At 45.8% G+C, this 26,658-nt stretch overlaps 3 protein-coding genes across 6 annotated transcripts in view; 1 reads left to right on the top strand and 2 right to left on the bottom strand.

The window, feature by feature from the left end:
• LOC119026724 (Fc receptor-like protein 5) overlaps nucleotides 1–26,658 on the top strand; it is an 83,013-nt gene that overhangs the window by 41,684 nt on the left and 14,671 nt on the right. The gene's annotated exons all lie outside the window — the stretch shown is intronic.
• nfxl1 (nuclear transcription factor, X-box binding-like 1) lies at nucleotides 326–17,805 on the bottom strand. 4 transcript variants are annotated; one of them, XR_005077212.1, is made up of 26 exons: nucleotides 17,737–17,805; nucleotides 16,444–16,643; nucleotides 16,170–16,361; nucleotides 15,445–15,554; nucleotides 14,886–15,016; nucleotides 14,548–14,592; nucleotides 13,980–14,113; nucleotides 13,787–13,872; nucleotides 13,631–13,706; nucleotides 13,385–13,482; nucleotides 12,485–12,599; nucleotides 12,238–12,362; nucleotides 12,022–12,144; nucleotides 11,488–11,578; nucleotides 9,310–9,430; nucleotides 9,075–9,231; nucleotides 8,889–8,980; nucleotides 6,957–6,978; nucleotides 6,074–6,196; nucleotides 5,350–5,504; nucleotides 5,168–5,237; nucleotides 3,497–3,601; nucleotides 3,170–3,247; nucleotides 3,006–3,059; nucleotides 1,941–2,354; nucleotides 1,657–1,778 (listed from the first exon to the last, which is right to left on the bottom strand). XR_005077212.1 is itself a non-coding variant. In XM_037111175.1 (25 exons), the coding sequence occupies exons 2-25, from the start codon at nucleotides 16,622–16,624 to the stop codon at nucleotides 1,584–1,586; spliced, it is 2,679 nt and encodes an 892-aa protein (XP_036967070.1). In that variant the 5' UTR covers nucleotides 16,625–16,643; nucleotides 17,737–17,805; the 3' UTR covers nucleotides 326–1,583. The 4 variants fall into 4 exon arrangements, 3 of the variants coding, with proteins under 3 accessions (XP_036967070.1, XP_036967071.1, XP_036967072.1); XM_037111175.1 differs by lacking the exon at nucleotides 1,941–2,354 and having other exon boundaries at nucleotides 326–1,778; XM_037111176.1 differs by lacking the exons at nucleotides 1,941–2,354; nucleotides 17,737–17,805 and adding an exon at nucleotides 17,368–17,709 and having other exon boundaries at nucleotides 326–1,778.
• Nucleotides 18,433–26,452, bottom strand: cnga1b (cyclic nucleotide gated channel subunit alpha 1b). The gene is made up of 15 exons (XM_037111192.1): nucleotides 25,590–26,452; nucleotides 24,796–24,916; nucleotides 23,758–23,826; nucleotides 23,592–23,657; nucleotides 23,406–23,510; nucleotides 23,207–23,311; nucleotides 22,535–22,641; nucleotides 22,112–22,286; nucleotides 21,851–21,987; nucleotides 21,593–21,765; nucleotides 21,345–21,470; nucleotides 20,634–20,786; nucleotides 20,315–20,546; nucleotides 19,502–19,677; nucleotides 18,433–19,420 (listed from the first exon to the last, which is right to left on the bottom strand). Exons 2-15 carry the CDS (start codon nucleotides 24,891–24,893, stop codon nucleotides 19,208–19,210), a joined length of 1,935 nt encoding a protein of 644 aa, XP_036967087.1. The 5' UTR covers nucleotides 24,894–24,916; nucleotides 25,590–26,452; the 3' UTR covers nucleotides 18,433–19,207.

Below are 26,658 nucleotides of genomic sequence, written 5' to 3'. Positions count from 1 at the left end.
GTCCTGAACCATCTGACAGCCTTGTTGGCTGTGACAGCACTATGCTACACTATCCTCTGGAGGAGTTAACGAGACACTCTGCATCCAAGTGATGTCAACAAAAAATAATATAATATATAATATATATAATATTCATGGATTTCATCAATCTTATTTCTATTTGGAGGCTCCTCTACATTTTGGTACTACAGTTCCCATGATGCTTTGGGGATGCAAACATTAAGAGACCATGTTTCAGCACGTTAACTCTAATCTTCATCGACTACTCCTGGATTCTGAGTTTAAAGTAATATTTCCCTGCAACACTACAAAGACAACAAAGATAAAACTTTTGTTTGTATTTTATTAAAATCTGTTTATTGTTTCTGCTGCAAGTCTCCAAACAGTTATTTAGACTTGAACCGTTACAACAGTCCAGCTCCATCCTGCAGTTCAGGCGGCACGTTAAAGAAAAAGAAACACATCTGAACAAAGAAACACAAACACAACTGACTTTTCTCTGACACGAGTTCACTGCAGTCACAGTTTACATGTTGGTGCCTTTTACTCAGATTACAGTCGCAGGTTTTCACACAACACAGAAACTTTAACTCAGATCAGTCAAACAAAACCTGATAATATGATCGTTTCAACTGAAGCTGCAACGATTTATCGATACGTTATTAAACTAATTGCCAAAACTCTCTGTCAGTTTGTTAAATGTGAACATTGTGTTTCCTCGTCTGTAAACTCAACATCATTTTCTGACAACTTATCAATACAATACAAAATCAACTGACAACCAAAATAATCGTTAGTTTCAGCTTCTTCTTTTAAATTGTACAAGATATTTTATTGACAATAACCCAGAAGATCTCCAGATTATGTAGATAATCAGTATTTGCAGCTTTACAGAGAACAAACCAGTCGACTCTGTTAACTATTTTATAAACCAAACAATAACTGATCAGATTGTTTCTGTGAAAATCAACTAAATGTTGGTTTATGTGTCATTTTTTGGTTTTGATACAGAAACTCAGGCAGCTCATCACTAAAGGTGTCACCATGAAATCAAAATAAGACTTTAATCTTGGAAAAAAGAAGCTGGTCACCACAACATCACCAGACTCAATTAAAAAATATAGTGATTTTAAGAGTTGTTGAGTTAAAACAAAGTTTATAAACTCTGTGAAACTCTGTCGCATTCTGCACATATCAGAGGATAAAACCAGTTAACTCAACAGGTCAACGGCAGCAGAAGTTTGATTGAAAATCAAAGTGAACTGTGACTTTAGTGTGATGTAATTGAACGGTGACACTCTGACACATTAATAAAACACTTTTTGAAATCATTCTCAACCTTCACCTGAAACTTCAGACAGGACGTAACTAAACTAAAACCTCTACAGCTACGACAAGAAAACAAAACAGTTCAAACTAAAGACTTGTATTAAGTTACAGAATCAAAACAAGTAGAAGAAATCTGAAGGAAAGAGTCAAACTAAATGAAATCACAGAACCAGAAGACGACAGCATTAAACCAGCTGGAGGCATCGACAGAACAAACGTCAGTCGACTGAAACGTTTACGTCCACGCGTGTTGCTCAGGGCGTCATCAGGAGGTAGTAGGCAGCGGCCGACAGCAGAGCTCCACCCAGCGGGACGAGGACGAAGGCGGCACACCTCCTCCACCACCTCCCCGCCCTGCCCCCGTCATCGTCCACCTCCTCCCTCCTGCCTCGCTTCTTACTCCTCCGACCTCCTCGCTGCTGACGCTTCTCGAACGCCTCCAGCTCCTCCTGAACACACGGCGGGAAACAAACGCTTTGTTGTCAACAAACCTGATTCAGTATCACTCTACGATTTGATGAGTTCAAAGACTCAACACATTTATATATGTACACATATATATATACATTAAGGGTGTCACAGACTGACCGAAATTAAGTCACAATCTCTACCTTAGAATTAAAAAATGGGATCGTCGATGCTGTCACATTTGCTCAAGCGGAAAAATACACACAGTTGTTGAAGTGCTGCGAGTCGACCTCCTCTAACTTAGCTGCTAGCTAAGCCAGCAGCTGTTAGCTACAGCCAATCAGACGACAGCATGGTGTTACACTGTTCAGCTCCTGGACTGTGTCGGGCAGCACAGGGGAGATGATTCCTCCAGGGCCGAAGTTTGTGTTTATCTTCAGGGTGAAACACTTTCACGTGTTCAGCTGGTCAGGAAATAATACCAGGGAGCTTTAATGTATCTGGAGGAGCCGTCGCCTTTATTCACAGCCAGACTGAAGACTATATTGGACACTTTACTGCTGTCAGTACTCCTGCTACTCCTTTCACTTCTCCTTCTTCTCCTATTCAGTCACTGTCTGCACGAACACACACTATCGCTCGCCCACTCACACACTCACACCTCACACACACACACCTTACGCAGCGCCCTATCCCTGAAAGGAGCTACGTCACTCTTACAACAATGGTGCAGACACAGGAGACCCATCAACAGAACCTGAACCTTCTCCTCTCTCACTGAAGTCGCAGGTGTGGAAGTATTTGGGATTTCCAGTGAGTTATGGTGACGACGTTCCCGTTGTTGACAAAAAGGCCACAGTTTGCAAACTCTGCAGAAACTAGATGGCAGATTGTTTTAAGTTTCCAACTGACTGAGGATATCAGTTATTGTTACATTATGTTGTTAATAAATGATTTACATTTGACAGTGTAGTGTGGTACATTAAGAACAAAGGTCAGATATCATGTTGCATAAAAGTCTAGTCTAAAAATGGCACAGCAACCTGTGCTTTAAAATAAATAAATGTAAAAATCGAGAATCGAATCGAACCGTGACCTTAGAATCGAAAATGTAATTGAATCGAGGATTTGGAGACTCGCGACAGCTCTAATATACAAACATGTCCAAGTTTACGCCTGTAAGTGAGGCTCAGAGACACGTTCACTGCAGTAACAACAAGCAACACTTCAGATTCATGGAGTCCTGAACCGTTCTGTGTCACACTGACCTGAAGCTTCTTCTGCTCCTCCTCCTGAGCTGCTCTTTGCTCCGCCTCCTTCAGCTGAACACACACACACACACACACACACACACACACACACAGTGAGTTGTTAGTGTGTATCCAGGTGTGACTCACTCACTGACCGTACAGGTGTGTGTTCGTTTGTGTACCTGGCTGACTTTCTTCTGCTGGTCTCTGCAGGCGTCGTCACACTGAACACACTGATCTGCCAGAGAGCACGGGAACTCCTACACACACACACACACACACACACACACACACCCACACACACACCCACACACACAGAGTGCATTAACAAACCTCACATGTTTACTGGAGACGACTGAACAAAGACTTAATTGTTTCAGCACCATCTTCAGTTTCTCCGAAACTCGATTCATCCACAATTTAAGGTGTGTTTCTGTGTGTGTGTGAGTGTGTGTGTGTGTGTGTGTGTGTGTGTGTGTGTGTGTGTGTGTGTGTGTGTGCATGCGTACCTTCTTGATCCTCTTGCAGGGACAGCGGAGCTTCACCTTCTGCTGACATTTCTCCTCACACACTCCTGGATGACACACCTGCTTACAGCGATGACCACAGCTCAGCTACACACACACACACACACACACACACACACACACACAGGATAAACACAGACCCATCAGAAGAGGAAACATGAAGCAACGTGTTAGCAATGAAAGCAGACATGAGTCTGTACAGAACCATCAGTCTGGACCTTCCAACAGAACTCAGGTTGATGCTCAGTTTGGTCAGAACTTTGTGTCCAGTCATCTCCTCTCTGACTGTTCTGACAAATAAAACGGTGAAATGAGTCCTGATAAAACTCAACAAATACAATCTGATAGTTCAGCAGATTACTTTGGTCTGTGTGTGTGTGTGTGTGTGTGTGTGTGTGTGTGTGTGTGTGTGTAAATACACCAGTGTATAGGTTTGTTATTACAGCTCCGTGTGTGTGTCGAGGCTTTAAGAAGCTTAAGTTACTGCAGACTACGAAAACAGTCTTCTGACAGAGTGGAGCACACACACACACACACACACACACACACACACACACACACACACACACACACACACACTCTTCAAACAAACACTGACTGTGTGTGTGTGTGTGTGTGTGTGTCAGTGCCAGTAAGTGACAGAATGAAAACACTAAATCATTCCCAGGTGAAAGTAAAACACACCCAATGACTGTGTGTGTGTGTGTGTGTGTGTGTGTGTGTGTGTGTGTGTGTGTGTGTGTGTGTGTGTGTGTGTGTGTGTGTGTGTGTGTGTGTGTGTGAGAGTCGTCTGGCGCCACAGAGCTAAATTGATTATTGGAAAGAGAAAGGGAGAAAGGAACGGCTCGTGTTGTGTTACGCCTGCAGTGACACTGACAATTATTGATTACTGATCAGGAAGAGCAGAGGAAGGACGGACTGAAGGAGGAGAGGCAGGAGAACAGGAGGAGAGGCAGGAGAACAGGAGGAGAACAGGGAGGAGAACAGGAGGAGAGGCAGGAGAACAGGAGGAGAGGCAGGAGAACAGGGAGGAGAACAGGGGGAGAACAGAGAGGAGAACAGGGAGGAGAACAGGAGGAGAACAGAGAGGAGAACAGGGAGGAGAACAGGAGGAGAACAGAGAGGAGAACAGGAGGAGAACAGGAGGAGAGGCAGGAGAACAGGGAGGAGAACAGGAGGAGAATAGGAGGAGAACAGGAGGAGAACAGAGAGGAGAACAGGGAGGAGAACAGGAGGAGAGGCAGGAGAACAGGGAGGAGAACAGGAGGAGAAGAGGAGGAGAACAGGAGGAGAACAGGAGGAGAGGCAGGAGAACAGGAGGAGAACAGAGAGGAGAACAGGAGGAGAACAGAGAGGAGAACAGGAGGAGAACAGGAGGAGAACAGGGAGGAGAGGCAGGAGAACAGGAGGAGAACAGGAGGAGAACAGGAGGAGAGGCAGGAGGAGAGGCAGGAGGAGAGGGGGAGGGAGGGAGCAGTGAGACACACACACACACACACACACACACACACACACACACACACACACACACACACACACACAGTAATGGGAGGCAGGTGACTCCACTTCTACAGTCTGATAAACATGTCCCATGATGCAGTGGGGCCAGCCCGAGGTCTCCATAGATGGTAGCGGCTCTGTGTGTGTGCTCACCTCTTTGGGACACTGGTTGTTGCAGGAGCCCAACTCCACCTTGGTCTGCTCGTCAGCGGAGGTCAACTTCCTGCAGAGATCAATCAATCAATCAATCAATCAATACATTCAGTCAAGCTTTATGAAACAGTGCTGGAGTCTGGTGTGACAGAACCAACGCTGCAGCGCGGCTGTGTACTGACGTGCACTCGACGTAGAGCAGGCTGATCTTGCAGTGGCAGCGTTGGCGGATCATCTGGCTGCAGGGGGGACAGTCGCCGGGGTGACAGGGGCGGGGGCAGGTGTGGGGGCAGCCAGGGGGGCGGGGCTTAGAGCAGGCCTCTTCACACACCTCACACTGCAGAGACGGAGAGGGATCAATATCTGTTCATCAAGTCGCTGTCGGCACAGCGCAGAGCATCGATGATAAACTTTATGTCATCGTTAGACTCAAGGCAACTTTATGGACCCTGAGGGGGATCAGCTGTTTGTCTGCAGTGTGAGAACTGTTTTTAACACCAAACTAATACAACTTGACTCACAGTCACACAAACTGCTGAACACACAGTGTGTTTCAACAAGACAAACAAAGTGTTTGAATTTAACCTTTAAAAGTAAAAACACGGGACAGACAGAAGATGATCCAATTTTCTGGGTGGCGTGAGAAAGTAGAGTTAGAGTCCTACAGAATAAACCTATAGATAATATAAACTCTGCAACGCTTCCTGCTTCATAAATCAATGTTTACATTTACTAATGAGATCATTTATACCTGACACTCATTAATAAATACGTGAGAGTCCAAACATGTCGAGCTGAGGTTTCATGTTGGTTTTCAAGTTTTCATGTGTTTACAGATTTTATTAAAACTTCACCGCTCCTCATAACGACTCTTGACTTTCATTAACAACCTAATGAGGTCATCACCTTGTTGCCGTTGGTAACCAGGTGACACTCCCTGCTGCAGTCGTGGTTTCCGCAGGTCAAAGGTCGTCCACACGGCCGCTTACAGGAGAAGCGACCCCGGCGATGACACGGCACCGGGCTGACCTGGCCGGTCCAGAACAGACGTCGTTAAAGTATTTTTTGACCTCGTCTGAAGGTGAACGACTGTGTGTGAGTGTTTCAGAGTGTGTTGAATACAAAACGAGGAGACGGGATGAAATGCAGCAGAGAGAGACAGAGAAGGACAAAGTGGACGGACAGAGAGAGAGAGAGGGAGGTCAGGGAGACAAACTAATAATGGACGAGAGAACAAGACGGACAAGAAAACACAGAGGAGACGAGGAGGAGGAGGAGGAGGGGGAGGAGGAGGAGGAGGAAGAGGAGGAGGAGGAGGAGGAGGAGGAGGAGAGAGAGGAGGAGGAGGAGGAAGAGGAGGAGGAGGAGAAAGAGGAGGGGGAGGCGGATGAGGGGGAGGAGGAGGAGGAGGAGGTGGAGGAGGAGGAGGATGAGGGGGAGGAGGAGGAGGAGGAGGAGGAGGAGGAGGAGGAGGAGGAGGAGGAGGGGGAGCAGGAGGAGGAGGAAGAGGAGGAGGAGGAGGAGGGGGAGGAGGATGAGGGGGAGGAGGAGGAGGAGGAGGTGGAGGAGGAGGAGGATGAGGGGGAGGAGGAGGAGGAGGAGGAGGAGGAGGAGGAGGAGGAGGAAGACGGTCCGTCGACAGAAGAAAATGGGAGCGTAAGAAGTGATTAATTAAAAACACAGGCAGGCACCACAGGACAGCGTGACAGAGAGATGAAGGGATAGAAACTGGTTATAAGACGCAGAACAACATGAAACCATCAGGACGGAGACGTGAACTGGTTCTTACCTCATGTTCCCCAAAACAGGACCTGAAGCACAAACACAGGAAACATGAATGTCCCTTCACTTCACTTCACCTCCTCTTGTCCTCTTTAGATCCTCTGACCTTCATTAACTCCTTCATGTCATTTCACAGCACTCGGCTTATTTATTTGATCACAACTCAATTCAGTATTTTCTTTAATTTATCCAACTCTGTTCACTGCAGCTTCAGTTACTTTTATTCACTTTATTTCCATTTACCTCTGTTCACTTCTCTAATGTCACTTTAAGTTCAAGTAAACTTTACTTCCATGTTAAAGTGACATTAAACTACATGTTGTTGAATAATTACATTTTCCACCTCACTTCTTTCTTAGAATCATCACTGATGACGATCCACTTCACCTCCGTAAACTCTGTTTGTTAAATTTAGTTCTCATATCTTAAATATTATAACTAACATGGACTTCATTGTATTGTCTGTTGTGTTTCACCCACTCATGCGATCCTTCTTCACATCGTCTCTTGTGACTGAATCCACCTTCATCTACTCACTGACCACAGTGACGGTCTGAGAAACTAAATCTGCCACTAAGTGTTCACTTCAACTGCTCCACACTTTCCACCATTACTCATGTTTCAAAAGCTCCTATTTCCTCCGACCGCAGGGAAACATGTACACCACACACACACACACACACACACACACACACACACTCTGTCAGTTTGTGGCTGTTGGCCCGGGTTTCCTTAACATCAACACACATGGTTGGTGTTGGTCGCTCACTGCGTCACAGAGCTGCAGGCAGCTGGCAAACACAACTGTTACACACACACACACACACACACACACACACACATACACACACACACACACACACACACACACACACACACACACACACTGACCCACAAATCTGCTTTTTCCTAACCAGGGACACAGATGTTGCCCTGAATTGGAGAACCGGTCCAAACCCACTGAGGTTCAGTCTGACGTGAACTCGTCTCCTCACTGATGGTGATTCAGATCTGAGGCTCAGCGTCTGTCAGATGATTCAGTGAGGTCGACATGTTGTGTTTGTCTCAGAAACAGGAGAATTATCTCAGATCATACAGCACAACTCTTTCAGCCAATCGTGTACTGTGTTTTTAATCTCAGGTCTAATGAACCACGACCAAAGTACCTTGGAATGTGTGTGTGTGTGTGTGTGTGTACAGCACGGTGAATACAAAGAGTGTTTGTTTGAACACACTCAGACCTCCTGGTGCACTGCAGCAGTGTCACAGTCATCAGATCAGTATTTACATGTTCAACCTCTAATTTCATCTCAAGTGTTTGAAGTTCTCAGATATCTGCTGGGACAGAACCAGGCTGTGATTCTAGTCCCTCCTGTGCATCACACTACAGGTGTATAGACTGTGACATCACAGTGACTGTGCTGACACACTTCCTGTCACACTGTAGATCTCAGGAGACGCTGCACCATCATTCTGCTGCGCGTCTGTTTTGTTTCTTTAAACCTCACACTCGTGTTGGCCGGTGTTAAACCCAGGACGCAGACACGGAGGTGAACCTGACATTAGAGTGGTCAAAGTTTCTGCTGCTCGCTCGTCTGTGTTGGAACGTTTAGTGACCAGGTGAGCCTGAGAGCGACTAAGTTGTTGTTTAACAGTGTAGTAACGTGCAGATGGCAGAGTGACAGGTGTTACACCAACAGTCCACATCCAGTCAGTCAGACCAGGTTTTGTTTCAGACCACGGTGAGTGAAACACTTCCTGCACGGTTGTTTCAAGCCTTCTGCTTACTGGCAGGCTTTTAATTTGAAACACAGCAGGAAGGCTGTAGAATAGACTGTCTGAGACTGTCAGAATAAATGTGTTCTTCTTTTGACTTGTACTTGGTTTGAACTGAACAATGTGTGTGTGTGTGTGTGTGTGTGTGTGTGTGTGGACCTACGTTGGGATGGGCACCTGACACGGCGGACAGGGCAGAGCTTTCTTGATGAAGGCCGGTTCAGACGGCTGCTCCCACGGACCGGCTAGCTGCACCTGAACACATCCAGAGAAGTGTCGTGTGAAGAGACAGAACCAGAACATCCAGAACAACACACGGACTGATGACTGACAGCAGACGTGGAACCACCTGCTGGGACTTGACCAGAACCAGGTCGTGGCAGGGCTGAGGGCAGGTGTGGCTGCAGCCGGGCAGCGGCAGCAGGCAGGACTGTCTGCAGGGCGGGCAGGGCCCGGGGTGGCACCGGTGGGTCTCCCTGGTCGGGTGGTGGCAGGATGAAGGACACCTGGAGGAGACGACAGACTGTGTGATGGAGGTTACAGGTGAGAGGGGGTCAGACAGGACAGCTGGTCTGAGGGTTTACCTGCAGGACTCTTTGCAGCGAGGCGGCTTGGTGCTCCGCTCACGGCCACAGGGGACGAGCAAGACGGACGAGCCGCACGTGCACCGGACCTCCACCGTCTCTGGACAGGGATAACAACTACCTGAGGGACAGGTGAGACACGATACATCCGTCTTTAATCCGTCAGGCAGCCATACGAACACTGACGGAGGTTCTGATGCCTCGATCACACGATCACAGGATAAACTCACAGTCATTGTTGTTACTGACTCATCTCACAGTGACTTTCATGAGTCGGAGAAAATTCTTTCAGAATTTTATAAAGTGACGTCTTCAAATGTCCTGTTCAGTCCAACAACAGTCCAGAACCCAAAGCACCGACACTGAGTGTCTACATCACACTGGGGTTCTGACGGGTTTGTAGGTCTGGACAGAAGCCGGCTGCTCACTTCTGCTTCTAATCACATGAGCTGAAGAGTTCAACACCTCCAGCTTCAGCCGGTCCGACACTTCAAGCCCTCCAACATCTGTATTCTGTCACCGACACTCTGCTGTCCACCTGATAGCAGAGTGTGTGTGTGTGTGTGTGTGTGTGTGTGAGATAACCTTCAGCATGTGACAGAACCAGTCATGGTCCAGTGTTTGGCTCCATGTTGGATCTTTGTCTCATAATATGGTTTTATCAACTGTTACAAGCAATATTTCGTTTTATCTTTATTTTTTCATCTTCTATTCTTCATCTTTTATTTTAAAGATTTATAACAAATGTTTCACTTTGTCAACAACAGCTGAGGCTCATGGGTACTGTAGTGTTTAGACTCATCCGCAGCACAGACTTCTCAAATGATCGGAGTCATCAACCGTTAATTAACTCTGTTTAAATAAAGTTTATTCTCTGAACTAAATATCAAAGTTTATTTCAGCAGGTTCTCGTGAAGTCAACACACACACACCCACACCCACACGCCGCGGTGTCGGCTGTTATCTACGAGGTGATGCGTTGGCGGCGGAGCGACCTTCTATCTGTTCCACCCTGAAAGGTCAGAGCAGCCAATCAGCACGCAGGAACACAAACACATTAACTTTAATCTATTCAGCCAATCGGGACGCAGACGGACGCATAAATGATCCTTTATCATCCGATCAGAGGAACAATGGAGGCAGGAAGCTGTCTGTGGCTCTGATCACACACACACACGCATGCACACACACACACACACACACACACACACACTTGGGATTAAAAGGGATTAATGATGTTTGGCAGGAAGCAGAGGTCAAAATTTTCCCAAACACACACATTTAACTGTGTGTGTGTGTTGTTCAGCCCTATCAACCAGAAGAAATGTCAGCACACACACACACACACACACACACACACACACACACACACACCAAGAGGTGTTCTGGGTCAGAATTTTCCTGCATTTGACATTTGACCTTCCACCAGCTGAGACTCTCTTAACAAATCACAACAAGTCTGACAGACGATGATGTGATGCGACGCCCGCTGTGTGTGTGTGTGTGTGTGTGCGCGTGTGAGTGTGTCTGACTCGAACTCTCGCTGAAGTTCCAGTTTTCCTGAACTGTCAGAGGAAATCAGACTTTTAACGACATATATTCTGATTTGTGAAAAAGGAGTTTCAGCTGTGTTATTTCTGAGGTGGAGACACTGAACAGGTGTGTACAGGTGTTCACCACAACAACAACAACAACAACAACAACAACAACAACCAGGAGCTAGTAAATTCACCTGCTGATTTAACAGCTCACCAACAGATCAGCTGATTAAAATACACGAGTCAAAATCAGGCTTTGACTTCTCAGAGCCATAACTGAGTCAAATCTCAGCTCACAGACATGAAACATGTTTTTCATTACCATTCAGAACTCCCTTAAGAATCTTCATGATTTTAACTTTCCTCCATCTGTACATCCAGGAGTACACTGCTAACAGAGGCTGCTAACAGAGGCTGCTAACAGGAGCTGCTAACGGCTAATTTGGTTAATATCACTGGAGATTATTTGACTAAATGTAAACAAACTTTAAAAATGTGTTTCTGTGTTGGTCCAACAAAATAAACAACTGAGACGTCATGTTGAAAATAATTCCAGATGTTTCATAGATTAAAATTAAATCACATAAATGAAAATGACGACCAATCGCAGCTGACTCGTGTGTGTGTGTGTGTGTGTTACCTTGGTGACAGCCGGATGGACACTTGTGGTTGCGACACCCCAGAGTTCGACCACAGCTCTGGTCACATGGAGGGCAGTTACCAGGGCAACACTGAAGCACAAAGCATGATGGGAAACAGAGTTTAGACAGGAGGATAAACAGCTGACAGAGACCAGCTCCTCCGTTTCTTCTTGTTCTCTGCTGGTTCTGCTGGTTCTGGTCCACAGTGAGGATGTTTAAAGGATGTTCTGACTGGTTCTGAGACCCGGTGACATTAAACATCAGACTGATGCTGTGAAGCTGCAGAGATGAAGACGACAGCTCGGCGTGCGAGACGAGTCGCTCACATCAGACGGAGCGTCAGTCAACCTTTAACCAGCAGATCACTCCGATTAGATGACATCACTCTGACATTCACTCCACAGGAGGCAGACGCTCAGAACCATCAGAACCATCTGAGCCTCAAAGACCATCACAGCCTCACATCTGGAGACGGATCATTGAGCTGATACATGTATTGATCCTCCTGATGATGATGATGCTGCTGGACTCACCTTCCTCCTGCACTGGTGTCTCTGGCAGCTTCTGGTCTTTGGACATTTGGAGTCACACAGGTATTCTTTGTGACACGGCATCAACTTCCTGTATTTACCACACCTGCACTCCCTCTCCACCTCCTGAAACACACACACACACACACGGGGTCAGGGTGTTTCTGTGTGTGCGTGAGTGTGTGTGCGAGTGTGTGTGTGTGTGTGTGTGTGTGAGACCTGTCTGCAGGTCTCGCAGCTCCCTCGGTGACACCTCATTGAACAGGTGTGTTTTCCACATGACAGACGGCGGTCACACGTGTCACCGCACGGCGACACTTCCTCCGTGCACGGCAGAGACGACTCTACACACACACACACACACACACACACACACACACACAGTGACATTTAGAAAATACCAGCAGACAGTGAGACAGATAAGTGTGTGTGTATGTGTGTGTGTGTGTGTGTGTGTGAGACTCACTTGTCTTGCCACAGGGACAGGTTCTGCTGACGGAGCGGGGACATGGAGGACAAACGCCATCATGACACAAAACCTCACAGGTGTGATTCCCACAAGAGAGAAGAGAGCCACACACCTGAGAGAGGAAGAGGAGGAGCTTACTTTACTACACACCACAGCACAAAGAAAAATCCTGAGCCTGAACTGTGTGTGTGTGTGTGTGTGTGTGTGTGTGTGTGTGGAGGAGGGACAATCAGAGGTGTAGTGGGGATTATCTAAGTGGGGGAATGCTATTCTTATGACAACATCACAGAGAATATGTATGAACACACATAAGGCTGAAGATGATCAATACTTTCAGATCAAACTGGTACTGAGGCATTGGATATATTCACTTCCTGCTTGCCAGGTGTTGAGTTTTTACTCCATTGACAGTTTTGTCAGAGCAACACACACAGTCAGTCCCTGATGTCGGTACGTCAGCTGTGGTTGTTGCTCCAGATAATCATGTTGTGTGCTGGAGAGCGTGAACAGCTGCTCTATGAGTGGGTCAGAGTCGTGACGCGATAGCACTTTTTTACCGCTAGTTGCATATATCAGCTTTCTGCAGCACAAAGTGCAGAAGCAAGCGCCTGCTGCTCTTAACTTACAGCTGACCGTCTTCCCCCATTTCTTCTGTCCACGCCCAGCACCATTTATTTGTTAATCCTTCATCAGTTAGGAGGGCATCTTCCCCAGGCTTCATGAACGTACTCTCCATCCTACTCTACTCCGTGACGTCTCTGCACGGGCATCTATGCAGCATAAGACTCGGTTGAAGCACATTTTTCCAAGACCCGCCTCATTCCACTTCTGATTGGCTAATAATGTTAGTGTGAGAGAAGGAGAGTTGTGTTCCTCTCATCTCGTGTGTGTTTGTACCTGCTGACAGTTCCACTGAGGGCTGGCACAGGGTCTCTCTGCCTTCTCTCGACCACACACACACTTCTGAACGCTGACTCTGGGACAGGGAGAGCACTCTGACACACACACACACACACACGCACACAGGTTATAGTTTACACACTGAAGCATTTACAGGTGTCATTGTCATGTTGTTCTGTCTTTGACATCAATACGTTGTAGGAATGTTCATTCAATACATTCCAGGTGTGTGTGTGAGTGTACCTGTGTGACAGGGCTGTGTACAGGTGTGCTGCCTGCAGGGTAACAACTTGTTGCACTGCTGCTGACAGGACCAGGCCTGGAGAGAGAGACAGAGATCTCCAGGTGTAACTAACAGACTCGACAGTCCAGGTTCAACTCTGAACACTGCAGGTGTACCTTGTTGCTACAGCGACGGGGGAGGGGCTTAGCTTTGCCACACATACAGGAAACGGACACCATCTTTGGACACGGAGGACAGGGACCTGAAAACACACACACACAAACACACTTCATCATCATAAATCATATCAGAGTATTCACAGGGTTCATCTTTGAATATTTGTGTGTGTGCGTGTGTGTGTGTGGTTACCGGGGTGACAGAGCAGCAGACAGGTGTGTCCACAGGTGGGTTTGAGCTCCTTCTGACAGACAGAGCCACAGGAGTGAGGAGCCAACCAGGGGTCAGCTGGAGGATCCTGCATCTTCCCACAGTAACACATGTACCTGAACACAACACAACATGTTTCTATTGAGTGACATCACAGTCCTGTAGAGCCCCCTGCTGGTCAGCAGCAGCATCACACCACACACAGGTCAAAGGTCAGAGTGGTGTGTTATTGATCAGTGATCAGAGGAGGGGCGTCGTCTCCCACAGCCGAGGGAGAGCACATTTACTCAAGTACTTAAACTCAGTCCTGGTACCTTGTGGTGACCTGTTGTTGACTGTTTGTTGTGTTCTGACTCTTCCTCAGTGATGTGCTGCACCATGTGGTTGTGTGTTCACTGTTGGTCTCTACATGTTACAGAGGAACATACAGATCATGTGGATGAAGCGTAGTTTACTCTGTGGTTCTGTCTGTGCTCGTGGTGTGTGAATGAGCCTGTTCATGTTAAAAGAATAACTCGGGTCCATAAAGTGTGCCGGTGTTGACAGGTACCTGTTGGGCGTGGCGCTGGGTGGGTACTCTGCTCGACACTTTGGACTGTGGAGAGAGAACGGACACAGATCAGACGCCATGATGTAAAACCGATGGACGTGTGGTCGTGTGGACGAGCTGTTGGGTCAGATACGTCTGCATCTTTACATGATTTAGATTTGATTGAATATGGAGGATGGTCAGCTGATTGGCCCACTACAGTTCTGGAGGAAGTGAACCAGAGACAGATTATCTGCACCTCATACATCAGACATGCATTCATTAATCAACACAAACCACAAATAAAGTAAAATACTAGTGACAAAAGCCTGAGCCACCATCCTCCTCCTCCTCCTCACCAGGGCCAGGGGTGCTGCTTCTGACCGAAGTCTTCATCGGTGGCAGACGAGACGAGGAAGGCCGAGTCTTTGGCCCATTTCTGAATACAGGGTAGGTGGAAGAGAGAGAAACAGCTGGAGCAGCTCCACACCTGGACACAGACATCAGAGACCAGAACAACCATCAGTCACAGCTGTTGGCTCAGACGTGCTGAGTGATCAGTCAACAAGTTCATCTATCATGATTAGAATCATCAGTTCTCTCTCTTCTACAGTTCCAACAAACCACAGATGAAAACCTTCTGCTAGCAGAGCTGAAGGCGGCATGAAGTGGTTTATATGTGCTGTACGACCACAGCTGAGACTCATGGGTAATGTAGTATTCAGACGGGTTCTGCAGACCTACGGGGGTTTAACCACCTGATGGATTCATGGAAGTTCATCAGAAATCATCTTTAAACTACATGAGTCACCTGAAGACGCCATCTCTGGCTTTGAGACTGCACAGGTAGATTAATAAACGCTGAAACACAATATTTAATATATTCACGTAACAAGAGATCATTAACAGGACACTCACCGCCTGTGTCCTCTTGACGGAGGCGATGCAGATGAGACAGGTGAGAGCTCCGGACTGAAACAGGTCGCTGACGTACTGACCGGTTCTGACCAGACCTGTGACATCACCACCTGGACACACACGCGCACACACACACACACAGAGCAGAAAATGAAAACATTACCTCGATCATTGTCCAAAGGTTCAGTACTTGTAGAGTTCAGTACAGTAAATTGTAGTTAGATTCCATCTCTGGTTATTCTCGACTCTGACATGAAAATGTTTATACTAAATAATCAAACAATAAATGTACCAGTTTATCAGTTATTGCTGGATCACTAATAATCAATATATATCAGTCGACCACTCATATTCTGTTTTAATGACCTTACTCTAAAAACACTGTGGATTCCTCCTCGTACCACCAGAGGGAGCTGTACCACAGGCTGAGAATAGTGTGATTGGTTGATCATCAGTCAGTCACAAGAAAATCAATTCAGCTATTGATTGATGGTCAATTAATCGTCTGGTTCTTCTTCTATGTGACAACAGGGTTAGGGCCAAACTAAAAGATAAAGAACAATCAGCTGTAGATATCAGTGTATCTGTAGCATAGAGAGAGAGATTAAAGGAGAGGTTCAACATTTAGTCGAATCTTCTGACTCCGCAGCGACAGCCGACAGCTCGTTAGCGTAGCTTAGCATAAAGGCTGTAAGACAGCTAGCCACGATGAACACCAGGCTCACCTGTCTGGTTGGTGTAGGTGGTGAAGGTGGACGCCAGGATCTTCCCTCTCTTTCCATCCTTGTGGTCAACGGCTCCATCATCATCATTGTCTTCGTCGTCAGAGGAAGAGCTGATCTGGCTCTCCACCAATCGCTGAACAGCAGCCTGGTTGGACTTCCTGATCTCCTCGAACTTGGACTGGACCGACGCACCTGTCAGTCACAGAAACAAACAGCCGTCAGCCGGTTTGATCACCTCTTGCTCAGGAGCATGTCAGCATGAGTCCGTCCTCACCATGCGGAGGTTCAGGTGCCGCGGTGGTCTTGGTCCTTCCTCCTCGTCCGGCCCCCCACGGTCCAGCAGCGGCTCCGCCCGGCCTCTCCTTCTCCTTCTGTTGTGGGGGTCGTGACCTTTCACCCTGAGCCTCCTGACTCCGGCCACGCCCCCTTCCCTGCTGTCGCCAGGCCGGCTCCATGGCAACTGCCTCTGAAACTCTACAGATGAACATTGAGACGACACGTTACTCCATTTCTGATCAAGTTCAGCACAAAAACTTGGTGTTTCAAGATTAACTCTGAAACTAATGGTCAGTTTTTCTTTGAGGATACGTCACGAATAAGAATCAGACTTTAAACTTTAAATCAACAGCTACACAAACATGTCAGCCAGGCGTCTCAGTCCCTCCACTGGTCCTAGAACAGCTCGTACATCACGTTCACATCTGTTTCTGTCTCAGACTGCAGCTCCAGACAACAGGAGTGTGTCTGTCAGGGCGCCACAGGACTTTGATTTGTTTTTTACTCACTGAGTAATTAGTCACTGATGGTGACCCTGAGCGTCAACGCATAACAACATTAACAAATCACAACAAATCAGAAACAAGAAGTGAATGAATTTAAGAAATGATCATGAAAAAATCATCGCAACTTGTTTAATAAAAGCCCAGTACTGATCAGTACATCAGATTCATCCTGTAGTCAGCTGCTCTGCTAATGACTGGAGCACTGCACCACTAAATCAGCAGATTTTTGACTGGAGTCTGGTGCAGACAGGTCAGGACTGACAGGTCTGAAGGATGACTCAGCCTGAGCAGGCAGCTGCTGTGTGTTCACATACTGACGGTACATATATGTACATATATACATTTATACTGTTATTTATATACATATATATTACACATATCAGTGTGCTGGGCATCAGACAGATGATTTAACAGACCTGTCTGTCAGCTACATGACCTGTCACAACACTTCAGTCACTCTTCATGACACGAAGCTTCGTTAATTCACCTCTAACAACACCGGAAGTGGTCTTTACAGCCGCGTTCGGTCGCAGAAACCGTTAAACTCAAGCCGGCTGACGTTAACGGTCAACTTCAGCCCAAACTGTGCTGTTAGCCGGCTAGCTGCGGTAAGCTAACCAACAGTTCTGTCATTAAAATTAGGAGTAAAACAGGCGGGAACAAACGTCACATCCGCTGAACTGGAGTTATTAAAAGATAAATGTTAATCGGAGCAGCGTTAACTGAAGGTTTCATGTCAACAGACGGACAGAAAAGTGATTTTAGTAGCTCTGTGTGGAACACACCTCAGCAGTCTGCAGCACTGGGGGCTGGTGCCTGGTTGTCATGCGCAGTGTGAACGCCGGGACTTGTAGTTCTTTAAACGGAGAGGCCGGAGGGTTCCTATGTGGAGAGAACTACATATCCCACAATGCACAGAGACACGCAGGCAGTGCGACGTGTCATCGACAGCAGCAGGACGTCTCATTCATAATCTGAGACAGAAACAGTCATTGTGTCATTAATGCAACTGTAATTAATCTATTGTCTAGTTCATCCGTTTATTTATATTTATGATTATACCAGCAGGAAATAACTATAATTAAAATTATTAAGGTTCTTGTAAAAAAAAGTTTTGTTCCATAATTGTTGACAACTACTTTCACTTAGTATTTGTATTATTTGTATTATCTGTTTCTATTATGTTTATTATGATTTTATTCAACATAAGAAAGAAAGAAACGGCTCCAGAAACAATTTAAATTTGTATTAATCCGGATAATTATCAGGTTATCAAAACAAAGCACACTCAGTATATATTACATTCATGTTAATACATGTGTAAGTTGTATTTCTACTCGAGTACTCTTCATGTGGGAGACTTACATTACAACTTTACTTTTACTGGAGCTTGAGTACTTTGTACCTCAGTGGTAGAGAGCATACATCTGTGTGGAAGTTAACGAGACAGTCGTGTGTTTTCTTATAAAATATCTTTATTTCAGCGCAGTGCTTCAAGAATTCATTCAGGTCAGGATTTATTTTTTTATCAAGCAGTTTTAACGACTATTTACAGAAAGCAGAGATGTGATTGGCTGACAGAATCATACAGGAGAGGCAAAGACCTTCCTTACAGACAAACTACAGATGAACACGCAGAGAGTTTCCTGCCGACCTTTGACCTCTCCTGATCTACAGCAGCTGATCTAAGGCCTGAAGCTCGCTCTAGTCCAGCCCAGTGAGTCCGTCTGACTCAAGTCAGTGTCAGATTTATCTTCTTCAACTCGCTCGGATACGTTTTCACGTCACGTGTTCTCGCTCAGACAGAAACATGCTGAACAGTTGCTGTGACGTAGAGGAACAGAAATGATGCTTATTATTTAATATATAATACATTATAATTACAAAGTTTACACATGAAATATTTACTAGAACGTTTTCTCTCTCTTCCTCTGGATCGTACTGGAGCTCCTCTCGTCTCCACTGGTCCTTCACTTTCTCCTCAGGTTGTAATATTTTAATGACTTTGGAGGAAAATCTTGCTCGTTAAGCATGAAGATCATGAACTCATCAGAGAATGAAACGACAGCATTCAGTGTTTGTTTTCTTTTTCTACATGTCTGGATGTAAAAATCAATCTGACTTTGAGGAAGAACATTTTAAACATATCTAAATTTTGTAAACCAGATTTTTTGCTCTACAGTCAATCACACCGTGCTCTCCCTCCTGCTGCTCCGAGCTTTACTTCCTCTCTTCTTCTTCGTTGGTTGTCTGGGTCTAAGATGTCGGAGCGGCGTCGCCCGGCTGGTCGGCTCGCGGCGGCGGCACCAGCTTCCTCTCCAGCCTGTTGACTCTGTGTTTCAGTTTGCTGTGCGTGGCTTCATGTTCGGCCAGCAGCCGAGCGTAACGCGTCTGCAGGACGTCCAGCGTGCTCGTCATGCGCTCCACCTTCTCCTCGATCTCTTTGGGGTCGGGGCCCTGCGCTGCCACCTAGAGGACGACACCAGCTGTTACTTTAGGTCTCTTGGAGCATCTCTGCGTTGTTTTTGTCATGTAATCGTGTGACTGTACCTCCAGGTCCAGAAGCCCGTCCTTCATCAGAATCTGACGTCCCTTCTCCTCCAGCAGAGCTTTAGCATCAGGATATTCTGTTAGCGCCTCCATCAGGTCGTCTTTGGAAAGACAGAAGAGGTCAGAGTAGCCGATGCTCCTGATGTTGGCCGTCCTCCTGTTTCCTGCCTTACTGCCTGTCCAGGAACAAAATGGACAATTAGGGAACCAGAACAACCTCAGATTCTGATTTACATTTAATCTCAGACAGTATCTTAATCACTTTGTGCTGAAATTACCGACAAGTAAGGAACATTTTACTTCCAGGAAGAATCTGTTGATCGAGTCTCGAATGAACTTCAGCTCATAACCAACAAATCTCAAATTCAAACTCTCGTTTTTAATTATTGTCCAGATTCAAAGACACCAAAAAACACATCATGTAAAATGACTGGATTTATGTAAATGATGCAAAAACGTGGAGACTTTGAACAAACATAAATAAATCTGCGACATATATAACTTGAATCAGCGTACGCAACATTCCAAACTGATCTGCTGTCAAAATGCAGCAATTTATTGTCGTCTTTCGGTTTTTGGATGCATGATCGCCGTCAGATCGAACTTTGTGACAAAACACAGCATTTCCTGTAATTCCTTCAAAATAAAAGCAGCACATATGTCACCAGTCGACCTGCCACTAACCCTGAAAACTACTTAGTTAAGAAAACGTTAAGAAAGGTTCACTGAGAAGTGAGACGCCTTCAGTCCAGATTTTGTGACTATCTTCAAACAACCCAGGACAATAACTAACAACAACCAGCATCTGGTTACCTTTAATAGCCAGGATACTGATCTCGCCGAAGTAGCTTCCATCACTCAGGACAACAAACTGTTTGATGCCGTCGTCGGCGACCACAGCCAGTTTTCCCTCCTTGATGATGTACATCTCTCTCCCGATGTCGCCCTTCTTACAGATGTAGTCTCCTGGACTGTAGACCTGCGGCTGCAGCTTCAGCACCAGCTCCACCAACAGACCAGCCTCGCAGTCCGCAAAGATACGAACCTGCACGACACCACAGAAGAAGAAACCTGCTGTCTCCTTGTTCGCTTCAATGATTCTATTTGTTTTGTCTGTTCGAAGTGTGCTGACCTTCTTCAGCGTGTCCAGGTGGACGTTGATGGCGATCTCAGCTCTCAGCTTGTCAGGCAGGTACTTCAACACCTCCCGCTCATCCACTGCTTTCTTATTGGTCCACAGGAAGTCAAACCACTTGATGACGCGCTTCTCCAGGTCCTTCGTTACCTGGAGGGGCAGGAAGGTGAAGGAGGGGTTAAAGGTCAGTTTTACCCTGGAAAGCTGCAGTTTAATGTTGGGACAGCTCTAACCCCAACCCACAGCTGCTGATTAGCATTCATATGTTAATTATTTGTCCCCCAAGTTGCAGGCGTTTAAATGTTAGATTCTTAGTCAAAAAAGAAAAAAAAAAGTGTTCCACGTCAACAGAAACTCCTGAGAACAGCTGAGCCCAGTTTAACAACAGGAGTTCAGCTGCAGTTAGACAGTTAGCTTGCTACTTAGCCATGCAGATTACATTAGTGGTCATATTAGCTGACTAGCAACAATCCTGGATCCATTCCTTTAACCAGATCTGGACCAAAAGTGAATGGGTACTATTCTGGACTGAGACCCTCCATCTGATCCTGCTGACAAACCAACAAACCAAGAAAACAACCAACCAACCACAGAATAAACAAAGTGATATGAAGTGTTAGCCCTCCATTGGATATCAGCTTCTGTAATGATGAAGGCAAGACAAAACCACTGTCCTCACTAAATGGACAGAGACAGCATGTAACAAACCTTTCGGAAGCTCATGTACTGTTTGATGGCATCGATGCGAGCCTGGAAGTCGGCTCTGGCAGCGTTCATGTTGGTGATCATGGAGCCGACGTTACCGACGATGGTGGCAAAGATCAACACGCCCACCTGGAGGAGGTCAGAACATCAAAGAGTCACGCAGAATATTAAGTACATCCTTAAATTCAGTGTGAATGTTCAGATAATTCACAGCAGGAGGATTTAACTTAAATTCTTTAAGCCACACCCACCAGGAAGTCAGTGACAACAAAGAGGTACTCAGAGTTCTCCACAGGGGGCGGCGTTTCTCCGATGGTGGTGAGCGTCAGCGTGGACCAGTACATACTGTAGGCGTACTTCCTCACCAGACGACCAAACTCTGGATCTATCGGGTCGGGATACACGAACCTGTCAGCACCGAAACCTGCAGGGATGAGACAGAACAACCTGTCAGAGGCTTTCACACAGAAACCACAGACAAAACAACTGGAGTCGGGATTCAAACCCACCAATGGCCTTGGAGAAGGAGTAGTAGAGGCAGGCGTTCCAGTGGATGATGATGACGATGTACATGACGAGGTTGGAGATACGGAGGGCATTGGGGTAGTTGGTCCTGGTCTCCGTCCTCTGGAAGAACTCCAGCATCCTGAAACAGACAGAATTTTGTTTATGTGACTGTCGCAGACTTCTCCTGAAAGTATTAGAAAGGAGCTGAGAATCCTGATGACACCGATGATTTAGTGCTTTAGCGTCACATGGTTTTCATCTACCTGTTGAACCTGAAGAGCTTGTTGAGGCGGATCTCGGGGTACTTCAGGCCAAAGACGAAGTACAGCAGGTCAGTGGGGATCATGGAGATCAGGTCCAGTTTGTACTGGAAGCTGTTTTTGTAGCGGTCACGCAGCTTCTGCTCATCATTCACGAGTAGACCCTGCTCCAGGTAACCTGAAACCACACGGGCACGTTACCACATCACAGTCTGATGCTTGATTGTAAATAAAATGTTGGATTCATGTTAAGCTGTATTTTTGTAGATATCTAACTTGACTTTCAAAATATTATCGCTCAATAATGTGTTGCAGTAACTCTAAGTGACCACTAGGGGAAGCAGACTAGGCATTAAACAATGGATTGTGGATTGTGGAGTGTGTGTGTGTGTGTGTGTGTGTGTGTGTGTGTGTGTGTGTTCTGACCAGTCCTCGTTCTGAAGATCATGTCAGCAATGTAGATGAGGTCACAGGTTAGATCTATGACAAACCAGTAGTACAGGTAGTCGGACTGTAGCTCCTCGAAACACGCCCTGAAACACACGTCAACACAAACACACACAATTCATTAAGCGCCATGTGTCACTGTAGCTGTAATAATAAAACTAAACTTAGATACATAGATGACGCCCAAATCGAGCACTGTTGGGATGCAAAACACTCTGAGAGTCCACACTGATATCATGGGGACACGTTGGTAGATAATGTGAGTTTGGGGCTGAAATCCTGGTTCCCAACATCACTGTGATCCAGAGCTGGTAGCCAGCTGGTACACTTGGGACACAAACCCAATAGCTTACTCACATTGTGGGGACATTCTACATTGTGGGGACACCCTGCTAGCTTACTCACAGCAGCATTGTTTGGATCCAGAACCTGTTAGCCTAAACCAGAAATCTCACTGACGTTATGGAGATATACTGGTACTCGATAGCCAACAGACATACGGACACAAAACCTGACAGTTGACTGACATTGAGGGGACACAATACTAGTTTATGGATGTTGTGGGGACACACGTAGGTAAACAGACAACCATTCAGGGACCCGAAGACATAGTTGACAGCTTCCTCACACTGTGGGGACCAGAACTGTTACCTGGCTATGATGAAGGTCCAGTTGTACATGACGGGGATGGTGATGATGGCCAGCCAGTAGTAGTAGGTGTTTCCTGCTGGATCAATCGCTGTGATCTCCTTTGGACTGAACACACACGGTAACAAATAAAGATCATTTTCCACATGAAGCCAAATGACTTAAAAAACATCAGACTGAGTCCCAATAAACCAAAACTTACGGTTGTTCTTTGGCTTTCTCTTTCTCCTTTTCCTTTTCCTTCTCTTTCTCCTCCTTCTCCTTCTGCTTTTTCTCCTTCCTCTCCTTCTTCTCCTGCTTCTCCTTCCTGGAAGAGAAGACGACAGACTGATGAATCAAAACTGAATTCAGCTGAACTGTTTGATTTAAAGATCAGGATTTCTCTCACTCCTTCTTTTCTTTTCTCTCCTTCTTCTCCTTCTTTTCTTTCTTCTTCTTCTTCTTTTTTTCTTCTCTGGAAGACAACAGGAAACGCATCACACAAACAACCAGCAGTGTGTTGGTGTCACACCTGAGTGTGTGTGTGTGTGTGTGTGTGTGTGTGTGTGTCCTACTCGTCGTCGTCGTTGTTGTTGCTGTTGTTGACGTTGAACAGAACTCCAGGTCGTCCTCTCTGATCCACTCTGAAACAAACAAGACAATCAGACAACACGTTTACTGTTGACTACATTTAAACCACCACTTCACCTCAAGGACCTCCTCAAGGACACTGGAACTATCTCAATGACCCCTCAAATGTCTTCAAGTCCACAGGCGGGCCTCATGAACGCCTTAAACTTCTTCAAAGATAAATCTAAATTACTCAAAGAACTGTGGATCACTGAAGCTGTCCCTAGAATCCATGAAACAATATTAGGACCCATTTAACTTCCCCAAGGAGCCTCAGATCCTTAAAAGAACCCCAAGAATCCACAGACTTGCCTCAAGAACTCTTTAAACTTACACATTGACCAGTAAAACTGTACAAAGCCCAACTGCCTCAGAGATCCCTGGATTTTGGAGGACTTTTAGCACTTTTTCTTACATAACCCTGCCTTGTGAACCCCATGAACTTCCCCAATGACCTGTATAACGTCATAAAGCAGCCCTGGAAACTCTTTAAAGATGCATCAAACTCCTGCTGGGACCCCTGGATCCATCAATATCCACAAAACCTCCTCAAGTACTTAACATATTCAAGGAGAGAGAAAATTCACAGAACTGCCTAAAACCTCATAATCATGCTTGTTGACCCGTCATGGTCCTCCCTTGAACATCTCCAAAGATGCAATGAACTTCTCAAGGACAACTGGATCCCTCAGCATCCTTTGACCCATCAAACCTGCTGATGGACACTTAAAAGACCTTCAAGGGGCCTTTAGACCTTCTTGAATATCTTCAAGGATGCATCAAACTACTGCTAGAACCTGGATCCCTTAAAATCCACAGAACTTCCCCATGGACGCCTAGAGCCTTTAAAGGATCCCATGACTTTTCTAAGGACCCGTACTGCTACTACCCCATACTAATTCACGTACAATGTGAACCTCTTCAGGGACCCGTTAGACCTCATAATGTATCCCAGAACCTCTTCAGGTACCCATGTAACTCACCTGTCTTCATCTGACTCCTCCTCCATGTCTTGTAGAACAATGGTGGGCGGAGTTAACCTGGAGACGGGGGAGGGGACTGAAGGAGCTACTTTGGCCATGGAGGTTCTGTATTTCTGACTTCCTGATCAGAGAGATGACAGGAAATGAAGGGAAAGAGAGAACAACTCGTTACTGAGCCGGATCACATCCGTGTTGTGGTTTATGGACGGGTCCGACTCTTATCAGCATAAGATCTCAGGGCTCCTGGAGACTCGGGTTACAGCAGTAACGTTACATTTACCATAAAGTAAAGGTTAGGTTAGCATGAGAAGATAACGTTAGCATTAAAAAGATTGGTTAACACTATGTAAAGCTATGTTTGCATATAAAAGTAGCATTAGCAATTAATACAGTTAGCATCACAGGAAGTAACATTAGCACTGAATAAGTATTGTTAGCATTTTAGAAATTAACATTAGCATTCAAAAAGGGTAGCATTTAAAAATTGCAAGCACAAAACATACAAGCAATTCAACACTGGAGATAAAGTTTGACAGGAAACAGAATCTGACACTCGGCTGTAGATCGAACCAGCAACAGTAAATAAAGAAGTTATAATGACTATAACTGTAAACAACTACAGCTGTAAAACACAATACAGATATTGATCCACAAACATCAGACAGGGAGCAGATTACCACAACATCAGGACTTTTACTTTGAGTACATTCTGCTGATATCGACTCTCATCTTTGTTTGATTTATTTAAATAAATAAAAATAATTAATAATTCCCTCCATTATCTCCTTACTCACCTGTCAGATGATAAGCTGTTGCCCTTGGTTACGTGGCCTAGATTCACCGACAGCCCATCAAACTCATCGCCATGGAAACAGGACTATCCCTCCCTACACACACACACACACACACACACCTGTGAAGTTTGGAGCGATGAGAGAAAAGAGGATAGAAGAGGAGAAAGAGGGATGGAGAGGTGGAGGAGTGTTCGTAGGGTCCAGCAGAGGAGAATCAGCCTCAGTCACCCTGACCAGGATAAAGAGATTATAGGAGGGATGATACGTCTGTCGCACACACACACACACACACACCTGAGTGAACACACCGCCTCACTCAGGTAGAGACGCGTTCACCTGCAGACATCCGTCCTGCTCAGGTAAAGTCTGAGTTGGGGAAGAAATGTAATCTGGTGGAAGGATTCAAGTTTTAATGAAGTGATGAAGACTCTGCTCAGATGGACGAGGGAGGGGAGGAAGGTGTGAGAGGAGGGGAGGTGACGATGAGGAGAAAGGGAACAGAGGGAAGGAAGGAAGGAAGAAAGGAAGGAAGGAGAGAGGAGGCAGTGAAAAGTGAGCAGAGGCAGATTAAACGCTCTGATCCTCCTGAGTCAGCAGAGTAACCTGCAGGGTAACAGGCAGCTTTGATAGGCTTACTAGGAATTACACTGTGTGTGTGTGTGTGTGTGTGTGTGTGTGTGTTAAAGCAACATGACTGAGACAGGTGCTCGACTATAAATCAATAAAATCACTTCACATTACTGAAATAATTCATGTTATGAAACAGTTGAAGATATTTTCACTCTCAGCTAAGAAACAAAAATATCTTTGACAACAACCGACTTTAAGAAATTATCTCCAAACTAATTAGTTATTATTAAACCGTTAACCGTCATCTTTATTTCTTTCACGTTTGATTTAAACTCACTTTAGCAGCTGTTTAACCCAGAAATCAGTTATTAGTTCAGCAACAAACAGCTTTATATCTGTTGTAAGTGTAGTTCTGTTTCCTTAAACATCTTCATTTTTGGGTTGTTTCTGATGATGTTCATCTTTATATGGTGAGAAAATTCTTCAGATCAATAAACTC

This window comes from Acanthopagrus latus, chromosome 10 (genome assembly GCF_904848185.1).
Source record: "Acanthopagrus latus isolate v.2019 chromosome 10, fAcaLat1.1, whole genome shotgun sequence".
NCBI lineage: Eukaryota > Metazoa > Chordata > Actinopteri > Spariformes > Sparidae > Acanthopagrus > Acanthopagrus latus.
The sequence above is the reverse complement of the archived record's forward strand: the minus strand, read 5'-3'. Positions and strand labels throughout refer to the sequence as shown.